Source organism: Cetorhinus maximus, chromosome 18 (assembly GCF_964194155.1).
Source record: "Cetorhinus maximus chromosome 18, sCetMax3.hap1.1, whole genome shotgun sequence".
In the NCBI taxonomy this organism is placed as follows: domain Eukaryota; kingdom Metazoa; phylum Chordata; class Chondrichthyes; order Lamniformes; family Cetorhinidae; genus Cetorhinus; species Cetorhinus maximus.
In genome coordinates this window covers 1519490-1540296 of record NC_135896.1, presented here as the reverse complement: position 1 = coordinate 1540296, position 20807 = coordinate 1519490, and the positions used below count along the sequence as shown (strand labels likewise).

The 20807-nt window shown below is 45.3% G+C and overlaps 1 protein-coding gene across 1 annotated transcript in view; it reads left to right on the top strand.

Moving 5' to 3' along the window:
• The window catches only part of ttll5 (tubulin tyrosine ligase-like family, member 5), a 375463-nt gene that overhangs the window by 233198 nt on the left and 121458 nt on the right, over nucleotides 1-20807 (top strand). Inside the window, exon 29 of the mRNA XM_078561984.1 lies at nucleotides 6067-6233. Within this exon, the coding sequence (XP_078418110.1) occupies nucleotides 6067-6233 (167 nt within the window). The remainder of the gene's footprint in view (nucleotides 1-6066; nucleotides 6234-20807) is intronic.

The window sequence follows — 20807 nt, the reverse complement described above, 5'->3', positions numbered from 1 at the left end:
CCCCTGGTGCCATTCTGTAGGGATCGTTCCCTCCGGGACACCCTGGTCCACTCCTCCATCACCCCCTACTCCTCAACCCCCACCTATGGCACCTCCCCATGCCCACGCAGAAGATGCAACACCTGCCCCTTCACTTCCTCTCTCCTCACCGTCCAAGGGCCCAAACACTCCTTTCAAGTGAAGCAGCATTTCACTTGCATTTCCCCTAACTTAGTCTACTGCATTCGTTGCTCCCAATGCGGTCTCCTCTACATTGGAGAGACCAAACGCAAACTGGGCGACCGCTTTGCAGAACACCTGCGGTCTGTCCGCAAGAAAGACCCAAACCTCCCTGTCGCTTGCCATTTTAACACTCAACCCTGCTCTCTTGCCCACATGTCTGTCCTTGGCTTGCTGCATTGTTCCAGTGAAGCCCAACGCAAACTGAAGGAACAGCACCTCATCTTCCGACTGGGCACTTTACAGCCTTCCGGGCTGAATATTGAATTCAACAACTTTAGATCTTAAACCCCCCTCCCCCATCCCTTTCCGTTTCTTCCTCCTCCCTTTTGTTTTTTCCAATAATTTATATAGATTTTTCTTTTCCCACCTATTTCCATTATTTTTAGATCTATAACTGTAATACCCTGTCAGTCTTTCCACCCCACTCACCCTAGAGCCGTACCTTGAGTGTCCTGCCATCCATTCTTAATTAGCACTTTTCTTAGATAATATCACCACCTTTAACACTTCTTTGTTCCTTTTGTCTGTGACATCTTTTGATTATCTGCTCCTATCACTGCTTGCTTGTCGCTACACCCCCCCCCAACATCTCTCCCCCCCACCACCTTAAACCAGCTTATATTTCACCCCTCTCCTAACTTTACTCAGTTCTGCTGAAGGGTCATGAAGACTCGAAACGTCAACTCTTTTCTTCTCCGCCGATGCTGCCAGACCTGCTGAGTTTTTCCAGGTAATTCTGTTTTTGTTACCAATCAGTGTCCACTTGCCAACCAATCAGCGCTCTCTTCTCATACAGTATAAAGCTGTTGCTTCCCCTGACATTGGTATTCTTGCGATCGTCCTGATGAGTGCAAGACAAAGACCTTCAACAAAATGTCTTTTTTCAGCAAAACTCAAGTTTTTTACTACCAAATAGTTAAGAATGTAGAGTTTTGGTTTCAGTTTAAGGTGAATTGGGGGTTGCGTATTTTCAGTTTGGTTTATTTTGCCTGTGTGTGTTTACAAACAATGCTTGAACCTTTGACCCAGCTCAAAGACCTGAAGTTGCTTTGGAAAGTTGCTAAGGTGGAGCTATGCTGGCCTGGGAGACTGCAGGCATGCAGCCTGTCGTGTTTAACTAGAGAACTGGGATGGGACCAAGTAGCTCTGTAAAGAGAGAAGTCCAACCATAAAATAAACTCTAAGGGAATGTCTACATGTGTCTGGTGGGTTGTGGCGTGTGACCGTCAGCGATGCCTATATTTGGACCAGGAAGTTATATTGGTAGGGGTATATCATAGATCTGAGCTCTAACCTGTGGACCCAGACCCAGAGGGGGAAAAAAAACCTGCCTTCCTGAGTATGATTATGTTTAAAAGCCAACCAGAGTGAAAGGCACAGCAAAAAGGTTAAGCTGGGCTGAGCCTGTAGGATTGAGTTTAAGGCTCATTGTTAGAATCATTATCTTATTTAATCCTTATTCCTTGTGTTTGTTTTGTTCAATTTTGTTTAGTAAAGCATCTTTTGGTGTTTCAATTTAATCTTGGAGTCCTGCCACTCATTTCGTTATCCTTGGTCCTTCCACGCATTCGATCCTTTAAATGATTATGGTCTATCAAACTAGATCTTAACAAGTATCCAGCTTGGCCAGTATCCTCATAATTGGGATCATAACAATGTTACTTGTCATTAGCCCAAGCTGTCCCGATCTTGTTGCATATGGACACGGACTGCTTCAGTACCTCAGGAATCACGAATGGCACCCCAACAACGTGCAATCAGCAAACATCCCCACTTCTGACCTTGCTATGGAAGGAAGGTCATTGGTGAAGTAGCTGAAGATGGTTGGCATTGCCCTAAGGAACTCCTGCGGTGATGTCCTGGGGCTGAGATGATTGGCCTCCAATAACCACAACCATCTTCTTTTTCCACGGCGAGTGCAATGGATATTCACCAGACTAATCCCTGGGATGGCTCAATTGTCTTATGAGGAGAGATTTAGGAGACAGGGTCTGTATTCTCTAGGGTTTAGAAGAATGAAAGGTGATACCATTGAAACTTTCAAAAGCCTTACAGAGCATAACAGGATAGATATAGATAGGGTGTTTCCCCTGGCTGGTGAGTTTTGAACCAGAGGACACAGTCTCAGAATAAGAGGCAGGCCATTTAAGACTGAGATGAGGAGGAATTTCTTCACTCAGAGAGTGGTGAATCTTTGGAATTCTCTACCCCAGAGGGCTGTGGAAGCTCAGTCATTGAGCATGTTTAAGATAGAAATTGAAAGATTTCTGGTGACTAATGACATCTAGGCATATGGGGATAGAGCAGGAAGGCGGCGTTGAGGTAGATGATCAGCAGTTACCTAATTAAATGGCAGAGCAGGCTTGATGGGCCGAATGGCCTACTCCTCCTATCTTCCTATGTTCCTTTGTGCTAGGTATGACTACAACCAGTGGAGAGTTTTCCTCCTGATCCCCATTGACTCCCAATTTTGCTAGGTCTCCTTGATGCCACACTCAAATGCTGCCTTGATGTCAAGGACAGTCATTCTCACTTCACCTCTGGAATTCAGCTCTTTTGCCCATGTTTGGATGCTGTATTGAGGTCAGGAGCTGAGTGGCCCTGCCAGAACGCAAACTGAGCACCAGTGAGCTGGTTATAGCTGTGTAAGTGCCCCGTGATAGCACTGTCGACGATGCCTTCCATCATTTTGCTGATGATAAAAGTAGACTGATGGGGCAGTAACTGGCTGGGTTGGATTTTTCCTCCTTTTTATGGACAGGACATAACTGGACGATTTTCGATGTTGCTGGGTAGATGCCAGTGTTGTAGCTATACTGGAATGGCTTGACTAGGGGTGCAACTCATCCTGGAGTTCTTAGATGCATTTCAGCAGAAGCTAGATGAGCACATGAGGGAGAAAGGAATAGAAGGAAACATTAATAGCGTGAATTTAAGTCATGTGAAATGAAGTACGGTGAGACAAAGCTCATGTGGAGCATACACATGAGGATAGAACAGTTGGGCTGAATGGCCTGTTTATGTGCTCTATGTTTCTAAATTCCCTCTGATAGCTCACAGTGGTCATTATGCACTGACCTTGGTAAGGAGCTGTTATGAGTCTTGAGAAAATAATTGTTATGCCACAATCCTCAGTTCCTCCTACGGGAAACACCTGGATTTCTGCAGCAGAAAGTTTGGTATATTTTTCTGTACTGGCAGGGCAAGTGACTCCAGGGATTGCTTATTATCATTCAAACAGAGCACTCATAAGTTTCACAAGTATTTCTGGAAGGCTAGGACAGCTTAACAGCTCCCAGGAGCGGTTGCCACACATTTACACCTCGCCATTTCCCAGACTTGTTCACTTTGAATCACCTAACTGAGCCTGCAGACCCTCTGCATCTGAAGGCATTTCACTTGCACTTCCCTCAACTTAGCCTACTGCATTCGTTGCTCCCAATGCGGTTTCCTCTACATTGGAGAGACCAAACGCAGACTGGGTGACCGCTTTGCAGAACACCTTCGGACTAAGTTGAGGGAAGTGCAAGTGAAATGCTGCTTCACTTGAAAAGAGTGTTTGGGCCCTTGGATGGTGAGGAGAGGGGAAGTGAAGGGGCAAGTGTTGCATCTTCTGCGGTTGCATGGGAAGGTGCCGTGGGAGAGGGTTGAGGAGTAGGGGGTGATGGAGGAGTGGACCAGGGTGTCACGGAGGGAACGATCCCTACGGAATGCCGCCAGGGGGGGGGTGAAGGGAAGATGTGTTTGGTGATGGCATCATGCTGGAGTTGGCGGAAATGGCGGAGGATGATCCTTTGAATGTGGAGGCTGGTGGGGTGATAAGTAAGGACTTCCCTCAACTTAGTCTACTGCATTCGTTGCTCCCAATGCGGTTTCCTCTACATTGGAGAGACCAAACGCAGACTGGATGACCGCTTTGCAGAACACCTTCGGTCTGTCCGCAAGCATTACCCAGACCTCCCTGTCGCTTGCCATTTCAACACTCCACCCTGCTCTCATGCCCACAAGTCCGTCCTTGGCCTGCTGCAATGTTCCAGTGAAGTTCAACGCAAACTGGAGGAACAGCACCTCATCTTCCGACTAGGCACTTTACAGCCTTCTGGACTGAATATTGAGTTCAACAATTTTAGATCATGAACTCTCTCCTCCATCCCCACCCCCTTTCTGTTTTTTCCCCCTGCTTTTTGTTTTTCATAATAATTTATATAGATTTTTCTTTTCCCACCTATTTCCATTATTTTTAAATGTATTTCCATCCATTGTTTTATCTCTACCTTTTAGCCTTTTTAGTATTCCTTCACCCCACCCCACCCCCACTAGGGCTATCTGTACCTTGCTTGTCCTGCTTTCTACACTTAATTAGCACATTCCTTTAGATAATATCACCACCTTCAACACCTCTTTGGCCTTTTGTCTGTGACATCTTTTGGTTATCTCCACCTATCACTGGCCCTTTACCTAGCTCTTCTTGTCCCAACACCCCACCCGCCCCCAAACCAGCTTATATTTCACCCCTTTCCTATTTTTACTTAGTTCTGTTGAAGGGTCATGAGGACTCGAAATGTCAACTGTGCTGTTCTCCACTGATGATCCTTAGTCCATTTAAGAGCATGAAATGAGAAGACGGTATGCACTGAATAATTGTAGGTCATATCAGAGATCTTCATGCCTAACGTTAATACCTACGTAACCCAGAGGTCAGAGCATTGTTTTCTTAAGAACAAAGGAACAGGAGGATGCCATTTAACTCTTCTGGTCTGTTCTGCTATCTAATAAGATCATGGCGACTCTACATTCTAATTTCCCTGAATGCCTTTGGTTCACAGAAGTCTATCAATCTCAGATTTAAAATTAACTGCTGTTTGCAGAAGCAAGTTCCAAACTCCCCCCTCCCTTTGTGTATAGGTGTATTTCCTAATTTCACCCCTGGAAGGCCTGTATCTCCTACGCTACACTCCTGAGCGCTAGAGCCCCTAAACAGTGGAAATTCCCCATAATATCTTGAAATTTTGATCAAATGATCCCTTCACCATCTAAATTGCAAACCCTAGTTTGTATAATCTCTCCTCATTAACGTAATCCTTGGAATCCAGGTATCATTCTAGTAAATCTGCATTGCTCTCCCTCTATGGCCAATATAACCTTCATAAGGTATGGTACTAAAATGGCTCATGGTAACTCCAGGCGTGGTATAACCAGGGCTTTGTATAGTTGAATCATGACTTCTACCTGCTTGTACTATATTCTCTAGATATAAGGACCATCATTCCATTAAACCTGTTGATTATTTTCTGTATCTATCCGTTTAATGGTCTGTGTACCTGGACCCTTAAGTTAATGTGCATGGGTATATTTTCTTTGGGCAAAAGAAACTTCAAAGCTGTGACTGATATTGGCTGCCTTGATCCAGTAATGTACACCACAAGGAGCTTAAATCCTGAGGGACTTGACTCACCAATCGGAAAAAGATACTGTTGGCATAGTCCCTGTTTCAGTCCCTAACACCAGCAGCAAATTTCACAACCTCATAACCAAATGATCCCTTCACCATCTAAATTGCAAACCCTAGTTTGTATAATCTCTCCTCGTTAACGTAATCCTTGGAATCCAGGGTGGGGGTGGGGGGGAACGCTTCTCCTCTCTGTCCTATGGCTCTTCTGTTTAACATTACATCCATTTACCCATATAGATATACCTATTTTGTCTCGTTCATTTTTTTATTGTGTACAATATTTTAATATTGTATCAAAATATAGACTGTGTGCCCGCACGCACGCAGGTGTGTGTGCTTGTGTCAGGCGATGATGTTGCCCTCCATGATTGCAGCTGTCCTTTTTCTCACAGTTATCCAACATGAACCTGGCAAGTGGAGCACTGAGCAGAGGAAACATGTTTATGTCTCCAGGTCTTCAGTCATCAAACAAAAACTTGAGTCCGATATGCACTGCCCATCCTGACCTTCAGGCACCCAACTCTGGATCAGTCGAAAGATTCACTTCTGCAGCATCCCGGTAAGATCTGAAGAAAGAACCCACTTTTTCCCAAACTAATTTGTTGTTCAACATTAGCAAAGTCTGTGGTGTTTCATGTTAGCCTGGCAAATGCTCACTGATGCCAGGGTAGCTTAATCAAATAAAATATAAGCAAGTAGCAATCCCTCAGTGTGTTCTGCCTGGATTGGATTTTTAAAATTCTTCCACAGGATGTGGGCATCACTGACTGGACCTGCATTTATTGCCCATCCCTAATTGCCCTTGAGAAGGTAGTGGTGAGCTGCATTCTTGAACCGCTGCAGCCCATGTGGTGTATACACCCACAGTGCTGTTAGGGGAGGGGGTTCCAGGATTTTGATGCAGCGACATTGAAGGAACTGTGATATATTTCCAAGTCAGGATGGTGAGTGACTTGGAGGAAGTTGCAGGAGGTGGAGGTGCAAAGTTTCTAGGTGGGTAGAGCTCTGGGATTGGAAAGTGCTGTCGAAGGAGCTTTGGTGAGTTGTTGCATCTTGCATATAGTACACACTGCTGCCACAACGTGTTTGTGGTGAAGGGAGTGAATGTTTTGGGTGGTGGATAGGATGCCATTTAAGCTGGCTACTTTGTCCTGGATTGTTTTGAGCTTCTTGAGTGTTGATGGAGCCGCGCTCATACAGGCAAGTGGAGGGTATTCAATCACACTCCTGACTTACGCCTTGCAGAGGCTGGGAATTCTGCCTGACTCCTGACTCCCCAAAGCCTGTCAACCATCTACAAGGCACGTCAGGCGTGTGGTGGAATAATGTCCACTTGCCTGGATGAGTGCGACTCCAACGACACTCGCAAAACTCGACATCATCCAGGACAAAGTACCCCATCCACCATTTTCAACATCTATTCCACCCACCACTGATGCACAGTGGCAGCAGTGTGTACTAGCAACTCACCAAGGCTCCTTCAACAGCACCTTCTAAACCCAAGACCTCTACCACCTAGAAGGACGAGGGCAGCAGATACATGGGAACACCACCACCTGCAAGTTCCCCTCCAAGACACTCACCATCCTGACTTCAAAATATATCGCTGTTCCTTCACTGTTGCTGGCTCAAAATCCTAGAACTCCCTCTCTAACAGCGCTGTGTGTGCACCTATACCAAATGGACTGCAGCAGTTCAAGAAGGCTGCTCACCACCATCTTCTCAAGGGCAATTAGGGATGGGAATAAAAGTCCTGGCTTAGCCAGCGACACCTACATCCCATGAAAGAATAAAAAAAGATGTTGGTTGGGTTTTGGGGAGCCAGGAGGTGAGTTACTCGCCTCAACATTCCTGCCTCTGACTTGCTTTTGTAACTACAGTATTGAAATGGCTGGTCCAGTTCAGCTTCTGATCGATGGTAACCCTGCAGTATGTTGATAGTAGGGGTTTCAGCGATGGTAATGCTATTGAATGTCAAGGGGCGACAATTAGATTCTCTCTTGTTGGAGATGGTCATTGCCCAGCACATGTGTGACGTGAATGTCATTTACCACTTATCAGCCCAAGCCTGAATGTTGTCCAGGTCTTGCTGCATTTGTACTTGGACTGCTTCAGTATCTGAGGAGATGATAGTGATACTGAACATTGTACAATCATCAGCAAACAGCCCCATTCCTGATCTTATGATGGAGGGAAGGTCATTGATGAAGCAGCTTAAGATGGTTGGACTTAGGACACTGCCCTGAGGAACTCCTGCAGCAATGTCCTAGAACTGAGCTGATTGACTTCCAACAATCACAACCATCTTCCTTTGTGCTAGGTATGACTCCAACCAGTGGAGAGCTTTCCTCCTGAATCCTGTGACTTTAATTTTGCCAGGATTCCTTGATGCCACACTTGGTCAAATGCTGCCTTGATGATAAGGGCTGTCACACTCAACTCACCTCTGATTTCTAGCTGTTTTGTCCATGTCTGGACAAAGACTGTAATGAAGTCAGGAGCCAAATGGAACCTGATGGAACCCAGACTGAGCATCAGTAAGTAGGTTATTGCTGAGTAAGTGCCGCTTGACAGAACTATCGACTACACCTTCCATCGCTTTGCTGATGATCGAGAGGAGGCTGGCGGGGGAGGTAGTTAGCTGGATTGAATTTATCCTGCTTTATGTGGAAAGGACATACCTTGGCAATTTTCAACATTGTCAGGTAGATGACAATGAGGTAGATGACAATGCTGTAGCTGCATTGGAACAGCTTGGATAGGAGGGCGGCTAGTTCTAGAGCACAAGTCTTCAGTACTATTACAAGGATGCTGTCAGGGCCCTTAGCCTTTGCAGTATCCAGTGCCTTCAGCTGTTTCTTGATATCACATGGAGTGAATCGAATTGGATGAAGACTGGCATCTGTGATGCTGGGGACTTCAGGAGGAGATTGTGGTGGATCATCCACTTGGCACTTTTGGCTGAGGATGGCTGCAAATGCCTTGTCTTTTGCACTGATGTGCTAGGCTCCCCCGTTATTGAGAATGGGGATATTTGTGGAGCAGCCTCCTCCAGTGAGTTGTGTAATTGTCCACCGCCATTCACAACTGGATACGGCAGGGCTGCAGAGCTTAGATCTGATCCGTTAGTTGAGGGATTACTTAGCTCTGACTATCGCATGCCGCTTATGCTGTTTAGCGTGCAAGTAGTCCTAGCGTTATCCTACATTATAGACAAAACGTTCAACTTGCAACATGGTTGAGGAGGGTTTGGTGTTAACTGTTGACATCCGGTTGGTTGAGGGGGGAAGGGTGGTCCGATATGACCTGTTTTCCCCCCACCCCACTCCCGATCAGATATCACTCGGCCCACCCCTGCTCACCTCTATTGACATTGAAAAGTTGCTATGTGTTGTACTGAGAAATATCGAGTCAGGAGGTGGGATAACATTGAAATAGATTATTGAAGCCTTGCTTACAGTGCTTCCACCATCTGTAATGACAAAATGATTTACCAATGGATTTACTTCAGCAATACTCAAGAGTACAGCCTAGTGTTCAAGACTGCCCTGAAAATCACTGACGCACACTCTTGTGCTTCCTACTCATGCTCTTTTACTAGCTCTATTTCCCTCAAAATTGTGCTCTTTCAGTGTGCCCTCTTATCTCATTTTCTTGCTCTTTTGCCCTTTACTCCCTCAGTGTGCTTTCTTTCCCTGTCTCTCTCTCTCTAATGCTGTCTCTCGCATTCTCCCTCTCTTTTCATACTCCCTCTCACATTCTCTCCCCCCCCCCCTCATTTTCTGTCTGTCTCTCTTTTTCTCATGATCTATCTTCCTTTCCTTTCTCATTTGGATTGTCATTTTGTGGCAGTACAACGCTTAAACTCATAATGATGCCATTCGATTCCAATTTATAAAATTTGGCTCCAGTTTAACTGCAATGTGGGCTGACAGGAATGATCTGCAAGCTAGCTGAAACAGTGAATTGCACTGCACCCCCACCTCCCTGGCTGGACTGTGCCAGCTGGTGATGACGTGCTAACACTGCCTATTCCAATAATTGGGGCACAAGGAGAAGCAGCAGGCTGCGTTCCTCTAGTGCTCTCAAACAGCTGCACTCCAAACTACACAGCAGCATTCCAAGCGGACACACAGTGAGCCGAGGGTACAGATTCATTTTATACCATTCCCACACTAATATATCATGCGATAGGGGAAACCTGGTGGGCCCAGGCCACAAATTCGCTTTGAACCATTCCCATACTAGTGTATCAGACAGTGGGGAACATGCCCTCAGAGGTTTTGCAAAATTTGTATGCCGGTGAGGCAGGGAAAATTTTGTTTTTTCCTTCGTGGGATGGGGGCATTGCTGATTAGGCCAGCATTTATTGCACATCCCTAATTGCCCTTGAGAACTAAGTAGCTTGTTAGGCCATTTCAGAGGGCAGTTCAGAGTCAGCCACATTGTTGTGGGTCTGGAGTCGCATGTAGGCCAGACCAGGTAAGGACGGCAGATTTCCTTTCCTAAAGGACATTAGTGAACCAGATGGGTTTTTTACGACAATCAACAATGGTTTCATGGTCATTATTAGACTTCTAATTCCAAATGTCCACACACCGGATATATTTAACTCCCTCTGCAGTAAACCAGGCAAAATGTGTAATTGACTTACAACAGTGAATGCAGATTGGAAATAGACTTGCTTTTTAATTTCTGTTTACGTAAACTATCCTTCCTTATGCTTTTCAATTTGTCTCATTTGGCATGTTTGCCACTCCATCTTCCGCCAATACTTTTCTACCCTAGTCCAGCTGGTTCCATTTTTATTTATCTAATAATCAAAGAATCACCTGCAATGACTTCTCTTCCCGTTGTCGCACTATTACCTCTGTGGTCCCTCAAGGATCTATCTTTGGTCCCTTCCAGCTTCCATTCCTTTTCCTTACAACTGTCTGAAGCTGAACAGATTGATGCTGAACCAGACTGTTTGCAACCTTGGTGTAATATTTGATCCAAAGATGAGCTTCCAACCATATATTCGCACCATCACTAAGACTGCTAATTACCACCTCCATAACATGGTCCAACTTCGCCCCTCACTCAGCTCATCTGCTGCTGAAACGCTCATCCATGCCTTTGTTCCCTCTAGACTCGACTATGCCAATGTACTGGCCGACCTTCCCACCTTTTGCTCCCTCTGTAACCTTGAGGTCATCCAAAACTGTTGCCCATGTCCTTATTCGCACCAAGCTCCATTCACCTATTACCCTTGTGCTTCCCCTACTTACTTCCTGGCCTTGATGTTAAAATGCTCATCTTTGTTTTCAAATCCCTCAATGGCCTCACCCCTCCCTAGTTCAGTAATCTCCTCCAGCTCCATAACCTCTGAAATATCTGCACTGCTCGAATTCTGGCCTTTTGCACATCTTCAGATCATTGTTCAGATTCAGATCTATCATTGGTGGCTGTGCTTTTAGCTGCCTGGGCCCGAGCTCTGGGATTTTCTCTTTAAATCTCTCCACTTCTCTACCTCTCTTTCCTCCTTAAAACATTCCTTAAAACCACCTTATTGACCAAACTTTTGGTCATCTGCCTTGGTATCTCTTTAATCCAGATTTAATTTTTGTTTGTGACGCTCCTGTAAAGGAACTTAGGATATTTTATATTATGGTAGATGTGCTATATAAATACACATTTTTGTTGTGGAGGCAGGAGTGGGGAGAGACTTCTTCACTGCATATTCAGCCAGCACTCTGCCCAGCTCAGAATTTTCTCCAAATTATTAGCAGGTGATTGAATGTGAGAATAGGGCTTCACTACCACAGATCTCTGGTGTCACGTTCTCAGTGGCCCAGTATCAAGGTGGAGGGATTGTAATGGCTGATTTATCAGCAGCTGTTGTCAGGTTGGTATAGGGTAGAAACTTGACAGAAACTTTAATACCTTTATTTGGATTAGCTGTCTGCTGTGTGTGTGGATGCTGTGTGCTAGGGGGAGTCTCTGCTCGCTGTCTGCTTTGGATTTAGTGAGCTTCTTGAGGTGAAGAGATGGTATTAGCTGCACCACAGGACACTCCTCTGCCCTCCCCCCACCTCCGCTTGTTAGGTGACAGCTCTGAGCACTGCTCCCATCTCCAGCTTCCACCAAGTTACTGGCAGGAGAATGAGCGATGGGCATTCCTGAGCACTCCTCACAGCCGGAGGCTACCATTCCTGGAATTCAGATTGTAAAAATAATAAATGCTGATAGCTGATGATCTTGAAAGAACATAACAGAGCAAGAGAATGACCTTCAGCCAGATCAGGCCATGCACCCGCACTCTCCGAGCAACAGACCACATCGTAGCATCGTTAAAGTAGAAAAAACATCTCATTGGGCTTCATTGGAGTATTACAGAATTTGACCACAAGAGGAAATATAAGGCCAGTTGACCAAAACATGGTTAAAGAGGTGGATTTTAAGAGAGAAAGAACTTGCATTTCTGTTGCACCTTTCACCACCATCACTTGTCCCAAAGTGCTTCAGAGCCAATGAAGAGTTTTTTGATTTGTTGTAACTGTTGTCGGAAACATAGCAACCAATTTGCGTACAGCAAGATCCCACAAAACAACGATGTGATAATGACAAAATCATTTGTTTTAGTGATGTTGGTTGAGGCATAAGTATTGGCCTCAATTAACCATGGAAAACTCCGCACAGACAGTACTTCACTTCCTCTGTACTGCATTGAGTGTGTCAGTCTGAATTATGTGCTCAAGTTTCTGATCTGGGACTTGAACCCACAACCTTAAAGGGGGTGCTCAGGTAGAAAGGCTTGGGGGCAATTTCACAGTGAGGGGATAAGTGGCTGAAGGAGTGGCAGCCAGTCTTGGGATGAAGGAAATGGGGGATGCACAAGTCTCCAAAGGCCTTGGAGTGCAGCAATCTCAGAGGGCTGTAGGACTGTTCGAGGTTAAAGAGAAGGAGAGAGGCCAGACCGTGGTGCAGCACATGGTTTTCTGGAACTTACTAAGCCAGGCCATACTATTGCTGCTTGTTGTGGCTCTTTATCATTCTCAGGAGTTAAGTAACTGCTTTTCTGGTATAGAAATATGCCTCAAGGGTTAATTTTTTTCTGCCCTCCCACTCAAAACAAGAGTTGACTAGTGTAACTTGACAATGTGTCCATCTGACTCTCCTCATAACAACAGGATTAAATCAGTCTTTGACCACACAAGTGGCTAGTAATGAAAATGTGTGCCTCTTTGGGGAGTGTGATCTCTCTCTCTCAGTGTCCATTAATGTAAGTGCTTGTTTTTTAAACTGTGGTTTTCGGTCAGCAAGGCCAGTTAATATTGCAAGGAGTACCAAGTGTAACTGGCTACTGAACACATGAAAAAAGTTAGCTCCACAGACTCCTGCACTCCCCTCCTCACTGCCCTCTGTTTCACTCATGGACCAGCTACATCTCAGCCAGACAAAGCCAAATTTGTTTAATAAAGACCTGTGGTTTTGCTGGTCCCTGCATATTACATCTCTGAGGTGAAGAGTGACGTGGCAGGTCAGAATCCACATGAGACATGGATTCATTCCAAAACAAAGCCATTGATTTCATGGGGCCTGAACTATCAGCTGATTTGAAACAATAAATTGCATGCTAATATCCCCCAAGGCCATGAAATGATGGGGTGGAATTCCAATTCAAACACTTACTGCGTCAGTATGAGATTCCTGCACGGCTATTTAAAGAGGTGTTAACCCGTTTATTTTAAATGCTGGTTGCTGATGGTGTAAGTGTTTCCCCAGGACTTTACTTGAACTGATAACATATTCACTGCAATGCGGCAGTACATGTTTTTAAAAACACACACACTAAGTAATACTGATTTAGATGATGTTGGAACAGATGTTCCTGCCTTGGACAGAAAATCGGAAGAGTTCTCTTCCAGGCATGCGCTCCTCCTCATCCGATTCACTGCTCCCGACTCATCAAATACATACAAGAACAGCAGGATCTTTCTTGTTGACACCCCCTTTCACTGCTCATTCCTAAAGTAAAGAGGGTGGAGTAGGGAAAGAGAATTTTTGCCCATTTCCTCCTCCTCCTCACTTGGTTTCCTTTGTTGTTGTTGCTCCTTTGCCTGACAGTCCCAGACGCATGATCTGTTCCCAGGCCTCCAGGGAAAGAACGTGGATTTCTGCAGTGTCTTTCAGGATGTCCAAAAGCCAATAAAGTACTTTGAAATGTTGTTACTGGTGTGATGGCACCTCCAACAGTGCAGCACTTCCTCAGTGCTAACAGTGTCAGTTTAGAATTTAATCTCTGGTGTAGGGCTTGAATTCATACATCAGTCAGCTTCTGATTCGGAGGCAAAGGTGTAACCGACTGAGTGGCAGCTGCCACCTCCTAGTGAAGACTTCTGATTTGATTCGGGGCCACCTTCTCTGTGTCACACTGTATCGGTACCTTGACATACCGGACAATTTAAAAGGAATGAATCTGGTTAAATTTTTGAGATTAAAAAAAGTTGTTCTTTTTTTGGCATGAATTTATTGTCTGAAGCGATTATGTCTGGTTTGTTTAAAAGTTTCACATTCAAAAAGAAATAAGATACCCGAGCTGAGTGCACAGCTCTATATTGTGTGGCTGTTTCCCTACTTGCAGTGACCTCATACATCTGCATGTGTTTGGAGTTGGTTATGTCTTCTTTCTGAGTTTGTGTGTGTATCTGAGTTAGAGTTTGTGTGTGCCCATTTGTGTGCGTGTGTGTGTTTTTAAAGTGATTTTATTAGGTTAATGTTGTTATGTAAATGAAAGTTGTATGTAGGTTTGAGAGTGTGCATCTGTTTCTGAGTGTGTGTGTGGGTTTGAGTGTTCTTGTGTTTCTGTTTTTGACTGGTTTTGTGTGCATGTGTTTTTGTAAATGTACAGGGTAACAGCCTCAATATGTCATGTACATCTGTCAGACCTGGCAGAGTTTTAAAGCAGCCCTGAGTGGGGGTTGTGATAGGGGGCGTGTGAGATCAGAGTCGGAGAGTTGAAAGTAGGTTATTTTGATTATTGCAGTACTGTTGCTGTGGGATCTTGTTTCCATTGCATTCTGTCTGCAGCACATTACTGGCAGCTCTCATCATTGGGTGGCACCAGACCCATGTCCCACCTAGTTCTGCCTTATTCATTAGCTTTAAGTCATTAGTTAAAGTCTCATTTATCATGAGTTGAATTACAGGCTCGGCCCGTGCCATCTCCTTCCCCACATGGCATGGTTCCCACGGAAGGAGAGAGAGGGCACCATGCAGTGAATGGACATTTATAGCGATAGCTAGTCACCCATATCCCCTGCACTTGCTAGCAAGTTGACTCCGTTGGCACCACTCTCTTCAGTCAGCAAGTTATGGGTCCTAGTCCTGCTCTGGGATTTGAGATCATAAACTAGCCCTAACAGGCGGTGTCCTTTGGTGGTGACATTAAACCAAGGCCCTGTCTGCAGATTAAATCTGTAACATGGAAACGATACTAGTGGTTCTCAAATATTTTAAGTTGAAGGACCCCTTTTCTAATGGATTAGTCATCATAGACCCCCCCCTATCTAAATAATATGAAAGTGCTGCATGTAAAGAATTCTTTAACAATGCTTTTAAGGAAATAGGTATTTAATTAAGTATGTAGTACTTAAATATTGAATAAAACTCCACTCCCTTGAATAAGACTGAACTCACCTGGCACTGACCACTAGCCTTGGTAACTGCAAGTCTACCTGCCAATCTTCAAGCCAATCTCAGTGCTCCTCTTCATCTGTTCCCCCCCTCAGTGAGACAGCCAGCCCACTCTGTGTTGCACATGAAGTGACCGCACTCCACTTTTGCCTCTTGGCTCACACTTAGCCATCTCTGTCTACCACCCAGTAGCCTACTCCTGACCATGGCACCTATCTGTAACACAGTGGCCACTTGGTAAACATTTTCAGGCTGTTTCGGTGCTGCTACATGCTCTCGTCTGGACCTGGAAAAATTTATCAACTTTGCTTCCAATTTCCACCCCTCCATCACCTTCACATGGTCCATCTCTGATACTTCCCTTCCCTTCCTTGACTTCTCTGTCTCAATTTCTGGTGATAGACTATCCACCAATATTCATTACAAGCCCATCGACTCCCACAGCTGCCTCGACTACAGCTCCTCACACCCCGCTTCCTGTAAGGACTCCATCCCATTCTCTCAGTTCCTTCACCTCTGTTGCATCTGTTCCAATGATGCCACCTTCCAAAACAGTGCTTCTGACATGTCTTCCTTCTTCCTTAACCGAGATTTCCCACCTACGGTGGTTGACGAGGCCCTCAACCATGTCTGACCCATCTCCTGTGCCTCTGCCCTCACACCTTCCTCTCCCTCCCAGGACAGGGTCCCCCTTGTCCTCACTTTTCACCCCACCAGCCTCCGCATTCAAAGGATCATCCTCCGCCATTTCCGCCAACTCCAGCACGTTGCCACCACCAAACACATCTTCCTTTCACCACCCCGTCGGCGTTCCATAGGGACCGCTCCCTCCAGGACAACCTGGTCCACTCTTCCATCACCCCCAGCACCTCATCCCCCTCCCACGGCACCTTCCCATGCAATCGCAGCAGGTGTAACACCTGCCCCTTTACGTCCTCCCTCCTCACTGTCCAAGGGCACAAACACTCCTTTCAGGTGAAGCAGCATTTCACTTGCACTTCACTCAATTTGGTCTACTGCATTCGCTGCTCCCAATGCGGTTTCCTCTACATTGGAGAGACCAAACGCAGACTGAGTGACCGCTTTGTGGAACACCTTCGGTCTGTCTGCAAGCATGACCCAGACCTCCCTGTCACTTGTCATGTCAACACACCACCCTGTTCTCATGCCCACATGTCTGTCCTTGGCCTGCAGCAATGTTCTGGACCTAACATTCAGTTCAACAACTTCAGACCATGAACTCTCTCCTCCATCCTCATCCCATTTTTATCCCCTTTTTTCAATATTCATTTTTATTTTTTTCCACTTATTTTTATTATTATTTTTATTTATTTTCATTTTTATTCATTGTTTTATCCCCACCTTTTAACCTATTTTCCCACCACCGTCCCTCCCCCCACCCACCCCTACTAGGGCCATCTGTCACTTGTTCATGTTGTTCTTTTCAGAGTGTTTACCCTGATCCGGCTATTATCACATTCTGCTTTCTATCCTTAATGTCACCATCAGCACCTCCTTTAGCCAGTACCACCACCATTAACACCCCTTTGACCTTTCATTTATGACATCTTTGGCATCTCTCCTTTGCCTCCACCTATCGCTGGCCTTCTATCCAACTTCACCTGTTCCACGCCCCTTAAACAGCATAAATTTCACCACATTTTTATTTCTCTTTAGCTCTGAAGAAGAGTCATACGGAGTCGAAACGTTAGCTCTGTCTTTCTCTCCACAAATGCTGTCAGACCTGCTGAGTTTTTCCAGCATTTTTTGTTTTTGTTTCAGATTTCCAGCATCCGCAGTATTTTGCCTTTATCTTTCAGATTACAGATAGTCGTTTGGCAGTACAGAACTTGAATGTTGCTGAAAGAAGAGATTTTTTGTCTAAGCTTTTCAGGACAATTTGTAAGAATACCAAATGTAGAGAGAACAACAATTTATACTGTATGAGAAGAGAGTGTTAATTTATTGACAAGTGGACTCTGAACAGTAGAGGCATTGCCATGGAAAATACATCAGTTGATGGTGACTGACAATTAACTGCCAAACATTGTTTGAAATTTAAACCAGGTAGCTTGACTCTGATTGGTCAAGACATTGCCCTGAGCAATGAACCAGCGAATGGCTGTCACTTATTTTGTTTAGTTGAAACTCACGCAATATGTGTACATGTTTGTGAGAGCTGGGCCTAGAGAGGATCCCATGGCAACACCATCTATTTGGGTATACATGGTGCCATTAAAACTGACTCAACTGTGCGATTTGCTGAGTTCATAAATTCGATGAATACTGATTTGCGTAATAGTGGCAGGTCTAAATCGCCATGATATAGTGCTGCAGCACAAATATTTAATTTTTTATTCATTCACGGGATGTGGGCTTTGCTGACTGGGCCAGCATTTATTGCCCATCCCTAATTGCCCCTTGAGAAGGTGGTGGCGAGCTGCCTTCTTGAACTGCTGCAGTTAATGTGGTGTAGGTACACCCACAATGCTGTTAGGAAGGGAGTTCCAGGATTTTGACCCAGTGACAGTGAAGGAAAAGCAATATATTTCCAAGTCAGGATGATGAGTGACTTGGAGGGGAATCTCCAGGTGGTGATGTTTCCATCTATCTGCTGCCCTTGCCCTTCTAGATGGTAGTGGTCATGGGTTTGGAAGGTACTGTCTAAGCAACCTTGGTGAATTCCTGTAGTGCATCTTGTAGATGGTACACACTGCTGCACTGTGGTGGTGGAGGGAGTGAATGTTTGTGGATGTGGTGCCAATCAAGCGGACTGCTTTGTTCTGGACAGTGTCCAGGTTCTTCAGTGTTGTTGGAGCTGCACTCATCCAGGCAAATGGGGAGTATTCCATCACACTCCTGACTTGTGCATTGTAGATGGTGGACAGGCTTTGGGGAGTCAGAAGGCGAGTTACTTGTCGCAGGATTCCTAGTCTCCAATCTGCACTTGTAGCCACAGTACTTATGTGGCTAGTCCAGTTCAGTTTCTGGTCAATGGTAACCCCCAGGTTGTTGATAGTGGGGGATTCAGTGATGGTAATGCCATTGAACTTCAAGGCGTGATGGTTGTATTCTTTCTTGTTGGAGATGGTCATTGCCTGACACTTGTGTGGCACAGATGTTACTTGCCACTTGTCAGTCCAAGCCTTGATATTGTTCAGGCCTTGCTGCATTTGGACATGGACTGTTTCAATATCTGAGGTGTCGCAAATGGTGCTGAACATTGTGGATCAGTGAACATCCCCACTTCTGACCTTGTGATGGAAGGAAGGTCATTGATGAAACAACTGACAATGGTTGGGCCGAGGACACTACCCTGAGGAACTTCTGCAGTGATGTCCTAGAGCTGAGATAACTGACCTCCAACAACCACAACCATCTTCCTTTGTGCTAAGTACGACTCCAACCAGCAGAGTTTTCCCCTGATTCTCATTGACTCCAGTTTTGTTAGGGCTCCTTGGTGCCCCCCTTGATCAAATGCTGCCTTGATGTTGAGGGCAGTCACTCTCACCTCACCTCTGGAGTTCAGCTCTTTTGTCCATGTTTGAACCAAGGCTGTAATGAGGTCAGGAGCTGAGTGGCCCCGGCAGAACCCAAACTGGACATCAGTGAGCAGGTTATTGCTAAGCCAGTGCCACTTGATAGCACTGTTGATGACCCCTTCCATTACCTTACTGATGATGGAGAATAGACTGATGCGGCAGTAATTGGCCGGGTTGGATTTGTTCTGCTTTTTGTGTACAGGACATACCTGGGCAATTTTCCACATTGCTGAGTAGATGCCAGTGTTGTAGCTAGACTGGAACAGCTTGGCTAGGGGCGCTGCAAGTTCTGGAGCACAAGTCTTCAGTACTACTGCCGGACTATTGTCAGGGCCCATAGCCTTTGCAGTTCCCAGTGCCTTCAGCCGTTTCTTGATATCACGTGGAATGAATCAAATTGGCTGAAGACTGGCATCTGTGATGCTGGGGACCTCCAGGGGAGGCCGAGATGGATTGTCCACTCGGCCCTTCTGGCTGAAGATTATTGTGAATGCCTGTTGGGTTCCATGAGAAACGTGTCTTTGATGGAATGACACCTAACCTCCTACCTCTTGCATGCATTTCCGATATGTGAATGATACATTTGCTTTATTTAAATCTGCAGCAGTATGTAATAATTTCCTTGCATGTCTTATGGGCTTCACCCTGTGCTCAAATTCACCTTTGAAATGGAGCAGTCTAATAAACTCCCCTTCCTTGATGTACCAGTTTAGAAGTCTGCCAGGGGGTTCTCTACCATGGTTTACCATAAGCCTACCTTCACTAGGATTAGGATTCTTACAGTTCCACGCGCTATGAGATTGACCTTATTGGCAATCTTGTAAAAAGGGCCCGATTCATTTCATTTGCTCACCATGCAAGCTTGATGCTGAAATAGGGGCATCCTTTGATTTTGATCATTTTGTGCTGTATACCACACAAACTCATGAACAGACCTAAGGCTGTCACTTTCAGTCTACCACAGATTACCCTGAAAGGGCAAGATATCTCAAAAATGAGTAACAGGTGAAGCTAGCTGTTTCACGCTGCTATTATGCAGTAACAACACGAGTGGTATTCACCACTAACAGGATGCTGCCGTCAAGCCAAAAAGACGTTCTGCCTATCACACAAATGAGTAATGTGGTGTATGAATTTCAGTGCCAGTGTGATGCTGAGTATGTAGTCCATACATCCCAAAGACTGGCGGATCGTATCAAACAGCATGTCCCAGCCGCTGTTCACATCGGGCAAGATCCAGACCGTACCCAACCAGCCTGTGGTTGCAAAACTCAAAACACGTGTCCAACATTAGACGTGATTCCGCGATTGGACAGCATTTGCTAAATAATCCTCACTGTGCTAAGAATTACACTGACAACCAATTTAAGAGTGTCAGTAGGGCTCACAGTGTGGTGCATTTCCTTGTACTGGAAGCTACACAAATCAGTACATAGGGCCCTGTTCTTTGCAGAGAGAAAGAACATGTACACACATGCGCCTGCTGCAGCTAACAAAAACAGTAATAGCCATTCGCTGGTTCATTCCTCAGGGCAATGTCTTGACCAATCAGAGTCAAAAGTTGCCTAATTTAAATTTCAAACAGTGCTTGCAGTTAACTGTCAGTCACCATCAACTGGTGCATTCCCCATGGCAATGCCTCTAACAATCAGTGTCCACTTGCCAACCAATCAGCACTGTCTTCTCATACAGTATAAATTGGTGTTCCCTTTACGTTTGGTATTCTTGTGAATTGTCCTGATGAGTGCAAGATGAAATGCTTTGACAAAAAATGTCTCTTTTTCAGCTGCAGTACTTTCAGATTATTTTAAAGATCCCGTGGAAAGTTTTTACAGACCCCAGTTTGGGAACCACTGGCTGCGTGTTTAGGCCAAATGAGATCTAGTGGGTGGAGGGTTATTCATCTGAACTAT